General features: G+C 42.9%; 1 protein-coding gene across 1 annotated transcript in view; it reads right to left on the minus strand.

Annotated features, from left to right (window-relative positions):
• Window positions 1-1,097: 1,097 nt before the first annotated feature.
• The window catches only part of TLL2 (tolloid like 2), a 57,598-nt gene continuing 45,931 nt past the window's right edge, over window positions 1,098-12,764 (minus strand). Inside the window, exons 14-21 of the mRNA XM_035330081.1 lie at window positions 10,666-10,791; window positions 9,013-9,173; window positions 8,092-8,272; window positions 7,240-7,365; window positions 6,516-6,643; window positions 6,218-6,431; window positions 5,200-5,450; window positions 1,098-4,022 (exon numbers count right to left, since the gene is read on the minus strand). Coding sequence (XP_035185972.1) covers window positions 3,888-4,022; window positions 5,200-5,450; window positions 6,218-6,431; window positions 6,516-6,643; window positions 7,240-7,365; window positions 8,092-8,272; window positions 9,013-9,173; window positions 10,666-10,791 — 1,322 coding nt within the window. The 3' untranslated portion in view covers window positions 1,098-3,887. The remainder of the gene's footprint in view (window positions 4,023-5,199; window positions 5,451-6,217; window positions 6,432-6,515; window positions 6,644-7,239; window positions 7,366-8,091; window positions 8,273-9,012; window positions 9,174-10,665; window positions 10,792-12,764) is intronic.

The following is a 12,764-nucleotide window of genomic DNA, read 5'->3' on the forward strand; positions in this document are numbered from 1 at the left end:
AAAATGAAGCTTGGCCATTTCCCACAGCACTGGCGGCTGGCAATTGAAGTGGAAAGAGAAATTAAAGGAAAATGCTATTTGAACCACAGGGAATATATATAAGCCTGTGAAAGATCCCCACATGTACAACAGATAGATCATGCACACAATGAGAACATATCTTGCTGCAACTGCAGATGTCAGTGTTTCTCTAAGAGCTGTTACACTGGTTCATATTTCATCTTCTATTTTACCTCCTGTTTCCCACTGGCTTCACTTGGGTTGCATCATTTCCAATGTTTCAATATCACTTTAGTCCATAACTTCCTATGTGACTGGAAGCTTCCTAGCCCTCATTTTGGAAATCATGTCTACCAAGTGACTTCACTGTCAGCATCCAGGCTCATTCCAGAGTCATACTGTGCAACAACACTCTGGTGCAGGAGGCTGCACGGGAATGCTTATTCCTTACTGCATTTCTGTTGCTGCTCTGCCTTTGGGAGCAGCTGGGAGGAAATTCAGTCACTATGAATTTTTGAGTGGCCCTGACACACACCACAGGAAGCGTACTGGGTCATGGGACATGCATGAACTGCGTATGTGTTGGGGGAATAACACAGATACGATCCTTAAGGAAGCATGACAGGCATCAAGCAGAGGACAAAAAGAGGAAGAAAAGCATTTTAGGTGTTGCTTAGCTACTGAACATTTTGCTGCTACAGTAGGAGTGCAGACCACGAGGCTGCAGTAAGGAACATCTGTCTTATGCTCATCCTGCTGTCCTTTACACAGGAGTTTCATGTCCCAGAGACTTTGGGACCTGCTGCTGAAGGCTCTACCCTGTAGAGCACTAAATGAGCTTTCTCTTTCGAAGTCTACTTATGGAATAATTTCCAGATCCATGTTTATCACTGTAGATCTACATCCCAGATCACTAAAGGATCAGCACAGAACACAAGACAACGATGTAGCCTTTGGCTGACCAAGTGTCACTGCCTAAATGTCCTGATTCCCAAAACCAAGTCAAAGCTAAGGCTCAAGCAAAAGTTACTTTCTGTAGACAGTAAGTCCCACCCACTATTAGCAGCAGACAAAAACAAGTCAGCAGAAACAAGAAATGTATTAAGAAATTTCTTCCCCTTGATGACGTGGTAAATGCATGCATACAACAGAACATGCAACTGAATCCAGTCTTTAATGAACGCAGAGACTCATTCTGCACACGTACATTTTGATTGCCCCCACACCCTCCCTCTCCTTCCCCTCTAAAAATTATTTTAGTTAGTGAAATGTAAAACCACACAAAGACCAGAATATGTATATACACCTTAGAAGGTCTCTCTTTTTTTTTTTTTTTTTTTCTTAAGAAACTTTCACACATTTAGGATTATTGACTGTTAAGCCCAGTCAGTACAGCAGAAATGTTCTACACAGATCATTGGTTGAAACGTACAGTACAACAGTTGTGAGCACACTGTCACAAGAGACACCTGCTTGAATGGTAACAAGTGCAGTAGATCCATCAAACCATATTGCAAGCATCTGCAATGAACCAGAGCATTGAATACAGTCTGAGAAAGTTGAGAAAATATCGGAACAGAGAACACATATGTTAAAGTACACAGGAAGCTTCTACAGTAACTTCTCTCCAGTCATTACATCCATTAGAGAGCCAGGAAATCTGAACTGCTGCTTGCCACTTGAAACTTTCCTTCTGCTTCACAGGGACTGGCGTCAGGCTTTTATTTCTAGACCTGAGTCACTGCACTTTTGCTTGAATGGGGGCAAGGAAGAGACCCCAGCTAACAGACCTCACTTTCCCAGAACTGTATGGACAAACAGCTTGAGACAAAACGCCTTGCCTATAAAAAGGCCACAAAAACTGAAAACAGAAACAAAATAGAGCTAGAAAAACAAACAGAAATAACATGGTTTTTATGCAGTCTGCAGTAAAGCTATAGTCAATGGATCGGTATTGTTCACATGACAATTAAGGCTTTGACTACTGGTCTTCTACATGCACATTTTATATACATATAATTGTGTGTGTGTATAAATTATTTTATTTTTCTTGTTCTAAGCAAGAAAATATTTTCATGCATTTGCTTCCCATAGTATTCACAATACTTGGACCGTATTCTGTTCAAGGACTTCTGGAGAGGGCTGGGTCAATTTATTATCCATCTGGAAATGGCCTCATCTCCAGAAATGTCATTTGTGCCTGAGAGTGGCACTGCCCCCCCACTTCACAGTCATATACCCAAGCAGAAGGTGTCACCCCAGAGCCTGACAGTACATTGGTTATGTAAACATAGTAATCCTTGGATTATAAATACTTTATTAAAGCTAACATACCTCAGCTTTTAACTCATAATTGCCCATGAGTACCTTAATGAAATATCATTCAGAATAAAATCTTTTTTTCTTCCGTAACAGTTCAATTACAGTGCTTCCCCACAAAGCGCAATTTTTCCCTACTTTTTCCCAAAGAAGTGCCAAGCTATCTGTTAATTACACAAGTCCATGGTGCAGTAGCTTCCACGTATATAATTAACTGCAACACAGAGCACATCTCAGACTTACAGCTCAAAGTGCTTAATTCATCATCTCGCATGCATGCCCGGGCTATAGGGCTGCTATGAAACTCATGGACCAGGTCGTGGGCTAGCAAAGAACGGAGAAGCAGCAGAAATCAGCAGAGCTCTTCCATTCCTCATCCTGTGCCTGCAGCATGCACATATTTGACAGGTTCCCAGAGTTCACCAGAACTGACCTGCAGCATGGCCTGTGTTCCTCTGCCTCAGGAATAACCCCTGACACTGTGTTAAGATATTCTGTCCAATTCTGACTCAGTGTGTCCTTCTGTGCGATGCTCTGGCTAGCTGATGTTGCAGAGCACCCCTAGGTAGCTGTGGGGAGCTCTGGGAAGAGCAGCTCAGACAGCTATGAAAAGGAAGGGCTCACAAAAAAGTGGAACTAAGGAACAACAGGAGTGTGGAACGGAAGCAGCATAAAGAAGACTGAGAAAGCAAACATGGGTGGAGTGAGGAGATAATTCTTATTTAAGATAAGGCCTGGACTGCTGCCACAGCCCTCTGAGCTGCCTTGCCTGGCAGCGTAATGGGAGCAGACTGCCAGCATTCCAGTTCCTAAGCTTTGCCACCATGACACATTCATGCCCTGCCTCCTACCGAAGCACTTCCCTGTCAGCCACAGCCTTTCCTTTGGCCACTGCATTGAAGCACTTCCATTCAACACATACTGCGACAATTACTGCAGATCAGGCACTGGGCACTTCTTGTTCATTGTGGTCCAAGTCGCTAGCAGCCCTAAAGAGACCCTCCTTGTACCCCTTCCTACCTCTCAAGCCACGATAACCAAGACAATAAATAGATGAGATAGAAGGAGCCATGGAATTTGGAGTCCCGGCCATCTGGTTGTTCACTTATTGCACAGAGTATTTTGTAGGGTAGAGTGGGTGGTCCCCAAGGTCCTTTGAGAAAATCCTACTGGGTGGCTGTCCACATCATCCACTCCAGAAAATGCATTCAGACAGCTCATGTACAGGATGCTTAGGAAATGTCACCTAGAGAGAGGATATTCAAGAGACCAAGACTTCTCTCAACTGAAGCTCAGTCTTCACTCAACCCCATGGGAAGCTGTGCAAAACACAATGATTATGCCCTGACAGGTATAATTAGAAGACAATTTTTGGTCCTAGGTATGTCAACATGAGAGGGTCAAGCTAATGATTTCAGAGGCAAACCTTTGTGACTGGATTTAGTTTTAGTTACAGAAAATGCTGTACACTGCTTTAGGCCAGGTGCACAGAAGCTTAAAAAAAAGACAAAGATCACAGTTAAATGTCTCAGTCTTCAGATGGGGAATGTCTGTAAGGAGCAGTCAAATTACTTTCTCATATGCAGTGCATCCTGAAATTTGGTGCTTATGTATTGGGCATGAAAGCCTTTCTTGTTAATGGTGTCATCTGTGTGAAATCGAATCATGATGGAATCCCCTGCAGAGTAGATTTCTTCCAGAGGCTGCAGAAAAGGAAAAAAAAAAAAAAAAAAAAAAAAAAAAGGAGAGAGAACACAGATTGGTCAAGTTTGCATGCTAAATAACTGTCTGCATTATGATGCCAGAGTTCAAGCTCACAGTGAAGACAGACTGGCCAGGAAACACAAATACTGAGTGCTCAGTACCTCCTGCCCTGCCCTGCTTTCCTGAGCATATTCCCTTGCTCTTTGCATGCTTGCCTTTTAACATTTGAAGACTGATGCCAGTCCCTCGACATTCTTGTTCCAGTCTTCTGAGTATGCTCTAATTTGTCCTAATCTTTTCAGGAAATGACACAATGCAAAGTGGACGCTGTTGGCAGCTGAGACCCTTCCAGGGTCCATTAACAGCAAAATAACTTAGCCATATATCTTACCAGCAAAACTGGTGATTTCCCTCACTGCTGTGACCTATAACCTCCCTGTGCTTCTCTGCAGGACTGATACTTTCCCCACCACTCTGTTTGACAGCATGCAGGTAGGTGATTACTGCCCCACTGTTCTGAGCGTCTTCGCACCATGCCTTTGTTTATTTTCCAGACCATTTCCCCAGTTTGCACGGACTGCTGTGACACACAGGCTGCCTGATTGTTTCTCTTTAAATTCAATAAGCACGTTCTCCATTTCATTGCTGAAGTCCTAGAGAAACATAACCTGGAACATCTGGTTTTAAATACCACACACTATCGCTCACAATAACGGAGTCACTTCTGTTAAAGCGGGACACAGACAACAATTTAGGAGACAGCACACCATTCTGGAGTCAAACAGCTCCACCCTTCACTCTCTCCAGAGCACGAATGCAATGTAACTTGCCTCCAGGCAGGAAGTAATTGAGGATTAAACCAGCCTTTGGAAGTGTTTTTTTACTTTCACACAATGCTTTTGGGGCAAGGCTAGGGCACAGCAATACAGCAGTCCCATGCTGATTGCACAGCCATGGGTTAACAAGGGAAAGACAGTTGGAAAGGTTTTCAGACCAACTCTGTATCTCAGATAAAATGACTGTAATCTTTACCAAGAGGGGAAGAAGAAAAACACAGACACACAAGGCATTCTCATCACCAATTTGTGACTGCTGACCCTCTCTGAAAAAGGATATGAGAGTTCCTTCTGTCCCACCTCCAGCCAGCACTGTGAATTCCCCATCACTATGGCTTACCCCTGAACCACAGAAGCGTCCCAGGCGGGGTGCAGTGCTGTCATAACCATCGTAGATCTCCATGTAGTCGTACCCACAGTCAGCTTCTTCCTCGATCTCAAATGTCTGGAATATCAGCTCCACCCCATAACCATCTTCAGCTACAATCACCCAGTCACAGTTGGCTTGACCTGGATAGTTGTTGTCCCCAAACTGAGCATGGGAATACAGCTCCTTAGTTTGTACTTCAGCTTTTAAGAGCCCACCACACACTGAAGGAAGAAAGGGCACAAAACACAGTCTCCTCAAAGGCCCTACCTCATGACAAAGACTTGCCATCCCACTTTTGGGCCATCTGTGGGAAAAGAAAACCTCCAGCGCATGTACAACAGGGAAGGTAACTAACCACTGCACCCCATTAAGACAAAACAGTGAATTTTTCAAATGAAGCCAATGACCCACATAATATAGAGAAGCCTGATCCTTTTGGTTTCCCTGCTGCCAATGAGGAAGATGACTCTCACATGCACTGCTGCTCAGTCTGCTTCGTTCATTTATTGGCAAAGGTCTCAGAAAAGTGAATCTTGATACAACACACCCACCTCTGGGCTGCCACAAATAGAAGATTAAGTTTGCTGTGTCTGTTCACAACACATCTCTACTTCCATCATAACCAATCTAGTATGAGCTCATTCCGTGCATGGGCCAATATATCTGAGTGACATCCCTTGCTAAGCTAAGCTGTATCGCCTCATTTTCTGAGGATGGATGAGGAACAGATGTGGCTGCTGATCAACCAAGCATCTTCAATTTAAACAAGGGAGGTGAGAGGAACACCTGATGGCAGTAGACCTCTCAGCTAGCATTTATGGTATGGCATCAACAGTGGTCTGAGAACTGGTTAGCACAATTTACAACCAAATAAAACTCAGGCTAAGCTCCTTTTGCAGAAAAGTGTGTCTGATCTTCACTGGTAAACAACACACTGAGATCTGATGACATCTTATCACACTGGGATATTGGCAGGGAATCAGCTTACCTGTGCTGTGTTTTGCCTGGAAACCTTTTCTTTGCACAGAAGCATCAGAGTAAAACCTAAGGAACATCTTGTTGGTAGACGCTACCACAGGATCTGGTTTCTTGCTGCCACAGAAGCGACCGAGGATAGGTGACTTGCTGTTGGGCCCATCATACATTTCCAAGTGGTCATAGGCACATTCTTGGTGCTGTTCGATCTCAAACTCATTGAAGGTCTACAGTAAGAATAAGGAAAATGAAAAAGACGCTTACAAATCTGAGCATTTCTCCCCTTGTACTCCCATTCACTGGTCACTCACTACTTTCACTCGGTGGCCAGATGTTGCAGAGATATTCCAGGTGCACTCCTTCCGGCTTGGGTACTTGTCAGGCCAGTTTGGACTGCTCATCATTCCCTCTGCACTGCTCAGCTTATGCTCACAACCAGCTTGAGAAAGAGAGAGATATCATAAGACAGAGGCATCAAGGTAGGTCTCATACAGGCACTGCATTACTGAAATGTCCTACATGCTCCTTTCTGCCCACTGAGACCCTAAGCATGGCAGAACTAGGGAAGGCTTCAGTCACTGGAAATAGTCTTTCAGGATTACTGCATAATTCTGGTGGGTTTGTCCCCAGAAAGGCCTATCCATTTGGCATCCCCTGGTGCAGCCAGACTAGGTGGTTGAGTTAACTGGTCAGCTGGTGAAAGAGACCATTTTATTCCCCTGGGGCTCATTAACCTCATCTGTACCAGGAGAATACAAATGTATTCTCCTGCTCCTCCATCTCATCTGCCCTGCTCCCAGTGACATGGTCTCCAACCCTGCCACTGTGTTGACTGGAAAATGGACACAGCTGAAAACAAGCCCTCTCTTCAATTTCCCTAAGTAGCTTTTCAGCTAGCTGGGGCTTTTTCAGTGCCCCAGACTGGTACAGCACTTGGTTGCATAAACTAGCTTCCAACATAGGGCAGGAAACACTATGGTTCAGATAGTGTTTGTGGTATCTCATCTTTCCTGAATGCAGAGAGCAGGGACTTACCTTCTTTACAATCGTGGCCATTTTCATGCAGCATAAAGCCATTTCTGCACTGGCATACATAGCTTCCAAAAGTGTTGATACATTCATGCTGGCAACCACCATTGTCTTTGGAGCATTCGTCCTTGTCTGGGCAAGATCAAACCAACAAATACTGAGTTGCCAGTGAGAAACACTACCACTGTCACCAGCTGTGAACCCCTATCCAGACTGGAGAATATAAACACAAACCTCCAACCTCTACTGCTGGATTAGTCCAGTCACCTTATATACAGAGTTTTCTTCAACTGTTTTTCATTCCATAAGATGTATCACAAAAGTGTATTATATAATGCAGGTTTTGAATTATTAAATACTCCTTATCTAAAAGAAACCTACAGCAACACCTCTTTCTTTTATAATAGGGACCAGGAAAAGAATAAAACAAATTCACTAGCCTAGGCAAAAATCTGCTGGTCAATCTCTATATTTTCAAGTTTGTAAATGCTCTGATGGGCCTCCATCTTCAGGCTGCTCTGTTCAAGAGCACAAGCAAACAGATAGACAAGATAATCTGAGGTACAAGCTGCTATCTGAAGCTGAAAAAAAAAAAAAAAAGGCTATTCTTAGAGAACAGACAGAGAAAATTTCTAGGACCAGGTTCCCTATTGCTTCCACTGTGGAGGGACAAGAGATGAAATCCATGCACCTTGTTGACATCACATTGTGAAACTGGACCATACACTGCACCAAGAAACCAAGATAAAAGGTGACACAGCACAGAGCAACTACGCTTTTATATGCAACTACGTCAGGAGGTTTAAGACAATTTACTAAAAAAAATAGAGGTTCAGTCAGAGGAGACAAGACACATACCAGAGAAGAAGTGGACTTTGAATCCTTTCTTGGATACCGTGTTGTCTGATTTGAATTCCAGTCTCATGTTGTTGCCATATGATGTGATTACTTCTGGCTTCTCTGAGCCACAGAATTTGCCATGCAGCTTGGAGTCAGAAGCCAGCCCGCTACGAACCTCAACATAGTCGTATTTACACACCTGCCAAGAAGGGGCAGTGGACTCAGAATAGAGCAATTCAGAGAGAGGAGACAGGGGTTTGACTGACAAAGAAATAAAATATCCATATACTCATACACATTCCTAATTTTCCCAAATTCTCTTTTGTCAGTGTTCTTACCCCATTCCCTTTTTGCCCTAGTCTTACAGCAGGGGTGTGTTTATTAGAACAATAGGGTGTCCATTTAATTTAGCTAAAATAATGAATCCCACCTTATTCAAGAGCCTAGTGGTATTGAATGAATTTCAGCAGCCTCCTGAATTAAGGAAGAGCCATTTACAGTGGATGAAGTGAAACCTGAATGTTTGGTTCAGAATCCATCCTGTCCTTGGCAGGGCAAAGAATAGGCTTTTTTCATGGTTATTTTCTTTAACCTTGAAGAACTACTTCTTTACTCATTTCTATTTTCTTACAAAGCCAGCCCTAGGGAAGGGTGGGATGGGACACCTATAAAGGATGAAGAACACCTACTATTTTGCAAAACTGGCTGAGAAAAGAAGTCCATTTATTACAGAACAACTTTAATTCTCCACTCCCCAGAGAAAGAAGACTCAGACTTCAGGGAGAACAATCACCATTATTGGTTTATTATAGCAAGGGTCGGGAAACAACCAGAAGCTCCACCAGTGAGACAGTCTCCTCTTGCTTGTACCCAAAGGATTTACCCAGTTCCAAGTTAGCCAATAGTCACACTTCTGAGATGCAGGGATTGGTTACGTACATCATTGCCTTCCAGATCAAACATTTCAAACTGCAGGGAGATCCGGTACTGAGCTGGAGCTACCACTTGCCAGACGCAGTTTTTGTTAGTAGGATATTCCTTGGGCCATCCGGGGCTAGTAATGGTCCCGTTGAGCTTGGTGATGAAGCCCCCACAGGCAGCTGGAGAGGCAATAAATGAACATAAGGTTTGCTTAGTTTTATTCAGATACAGAGTAGGCCATACTCTTAGCTGGGAAATGAGTCAGACCCTGACTGGTGGCACATTTCAAATCCCAGCCTGCAGAACAGGTTTAAAATGTTAGGAGTTGTAGAGAAGGCAGAAACCTTACCTGCTACTAACCACCAGTGAAACACACACAGCCAGGCAGCAACCCTACGAGTCACTTAAACTGTGTAAGATTGAACTGCATTTTACTCTACAGCCTTGGGCTTGCTATATATCGGTTCATTTAACACACACAATACAGTTGTAATGGTCAGCTTGGTAAATTCACCCACACTCAGTCCAACAAACCTTACCAAGTTTAACAGCAAGGATTAATTAGAGGACAATGGAATCTCCTCAGGAAGACACTCCTGTCAGCTGTTTGGTGGCTTATTTCAAGTAGACTGCATTTTCACCAGGGAAAATTGAAGGTAAAATCAGAGACTTAGCTTTACTCTCTCATTTCCTTTAAAAATTCAGGACATTTCAGTTTCACCCTCTTGAGAGAGGGCATGGTTTTTACCTTAAAGGAATTAACTTTGGTTTGCTCTTTTGATGCAAAATTCTATTTGTGACAATTTTTTTTTTCCGTGCTGTTTCTTTGGAGTAATGAGATATGGCCATATCTTCAAAATCCACAAGAAGAAAATCTTCTGTGCCTTGTTCCTGGCATAATTTTGCATTAGAGAACTAACCCAAGGGAGGAGCTTCAATGCAAAAAAGTGCAGCAAGTGTTTTACAGACTTGAGAGAGCAAAGAGTAATGTGAAATCAAGAGTGTTGTAGAACCTAACAAAACAAAAATCGCACAAAGCATTTGGATTTTCACCCAAACTTTCCAACTCATTTGCTTATTACTCTTAGCACCTCACTAGTTTTAGCAGAGGTAGAACAACCACTTCATCTGAGGGACAATGTGGTTACATTTATATTCCCCTCCATCAGAGTGGGCAACACTGTCTAGGCTACCTACCCACACAGACCATCCGTGTTCTGCATGAGAGCATGTAGCAGTGACAGAAAGGGGAGCCCCACTGTCCTTTCCACAGATCTGCACATGCTGCTGTCTGCTCCATAACAAAGACATGCTCTGTGCTGAGAAGGCAGGATAGCTTTAGGCATCCAGCCTAGGGAAGCCAGACCAGGTGCTTTAGCTGTCAGCTTCCCATGTTCCCCCTACCCTATATGGTGTAACATGGGAGATCTGCTCTGACCAAGAAGGACAACAGTTTTTAGAGGGATTTAGCAGTAGACAATCACTCTATTTTCAGTTTTTCACCCTAAACTTGATGTTAACTAAAATAATTCTGGGCGGAGTTCATGGGGGGGGGCAGAGATAAATAGAACAGAAGATGAAGACAAAAGGAGAATCATCTCCAAGCTTGTTCAATTCCTTAGCTGTAGTATCCACCCTACGGAGAGATGCCTCAATCTCTACATCACCCACCTTCACAGCTCTTTTTATCAGCTGTCAACTCATAGCCGGGCTCACAGGTGCACTTGTAGCTGCCCAATGTGTTCTCACAGTGCTGCTCACACCCACCATTATCCGGCAGAGAACATTCATCCATCTCTGTCAGGAGGAAACCAGAACAAGTCACACTTTTCCCTCACATTCCTCAGGCAACACTTTTGGACAGAAGGATAGTACATAGAGATTTCATGTTATGGTTTCTGTTTGTGGATTCACTATGAAGAAAGTAGAGCATTCCTTTGTTGCTCCACGCTTGGACACAGTATAATAGCTTCTAATCTGGCTGTTAAATTACGTGCTTGAGAGGAAAGAGAGGTGTTCTCTCCTACAATCATAAAAAAAAAAAAAAACAAACAAAAAAAAAAAACACTGTAAATAGTCTTCACAATGGGAGGGACATGAATTCTCGTGTCCTGGCCATGGGCAACTATATTTCACTAAGTATTATCTTTCCACTAATATTTGCCATCAGGTAGAAAGGCACAACATGACTAAGTCAAACACATCACAATACTTTAACCATGTACAGAATACGTATGCTTCCGTGATAAAAACAACCTGTTACCAAAATGAAGATAAGTAATGAAGCACAACCTTAGAGCTTTCCCTTGAGATATACACAAAGGGTTGGACAAGAAGTAATTGCTCTTCATATCTTCTTGACGTTCTCTCTTGGACATGATCAATGACTTACCCTCTCTGAGCTGCTTGCAGTTTTATTTTCTCTGAGAAGTTAGAAGTTACCACTGCAATTTGTCACAAGGCATAAATTTCAAATCAATTTTTGTTTTGTTTTAAGCTGAGTTATTTTCTTTCAGTGTTGTAAGACGTGATTTATGCTCTATTTCTTTCATAGTATACTAGGGCAAAGCTGACCCATTGGCTCAATCAGGTATGGACTGTAGCCTGAGTGCCTGCAGAGACATCCAATTTGTTCATTTATTTTGTTCAAGGAGTGGCTGGTACTCACACAACTATCCCTCTGGCTATGGAGGTAGTCTGCAGACTTCAGATCCCAGCTTGGGATTCCACACAGACTATGGGTATGTCTACCCAGCTTTTGCAAACCATCATCAGCTGTGCCCACAGTGCAAGTTGGCTAGAAACGTGTCACTGTGGCTACTGTGGTGCTTGGCCCAAGCAAAGATACTTACACTTCTCAGCTGGACTGACTAACAGGGACTTAGCAACACCCTTAACATCCACAGGCTGCATTGTTGTTGTTAACACGTATAAGTTTGAGCAGACTTTACAAATCCTAGTCTGCCAGCAAAAATTGCACAGACAATACCCATGTCTGCAATTGTGCTAACAATTCACTCTAAGCAGTTTTATACCCCTGCCACAATCACCCTGCACTATCAGCTCCTGGAAGAACCCAACATGTCTTGAGGAAGAAATACTATCTGTATCTCTATGGAACCTGAGAAATTTAAACAAGTAAATCCAGGCACTCTGAGAATTGTCCAAGGGCTGGAATGAAACACCACAGTATTTGTCAGTGATCTTGAAAGCACCCTTAATACAAAGGCACAAGTTGAATTAGAAATAAATAAAGGACTTATGCAATCCAAATATTGGCATTGCAGCTATTAGGTACTACCTCACAGCAACCGCATCAGTTATTTTCCGAAGTAGTTATATATTTGGTTTCTGCCTCTATCAAGCCACCAGGGTGCTTGTAAAGAACCATGGCTTGGATCCAGCTCTTAAGAAAAATCTTTGTCTTCATTCGCATCTTCCTGAAAAGGATCTCAGATTAGGAACATGTTTGTTTCCAAAAGCATTCTAAATTTTTCCCTGGGATTCTACTTTTATTTCAATTTACCTTCTCTCCAAAAGATACTTTTGGAACAGAACTAAAGCAGAGGGTTATTTTTAACACTCTTTATACAGTACTAATGCCTTCCTTGAAAATATCTGTATCCCCTGGCACAGGTAGATGGAGGACACGTTCAATCTAGTGGAGTAGTGTGTGATAATTTTCTGAAAGACTATGTAACAAGTGAAAATAAGATCACAGGCTAATACCTGTGTTACTCCACACAAGGTGCTAGTGCCTGCACTGGTGA

Source organism: Oxyura jamaicensis, chromosome 6, assembly GCF_011077185.1.
Source record: "Oxyura jamaicensis isolate SHBP4307 breed ruddy duck chromosome 6, BPBGC_Ojam_1.0, whole genome shotgun sequence".
Taxonomy (NCBI): domain Eukaryota; kingdom Metazoa; phylum Chordata; class Aves; order Anseriformes; family Anatidae; genus Oxyura; species Oxyura jamaicensis.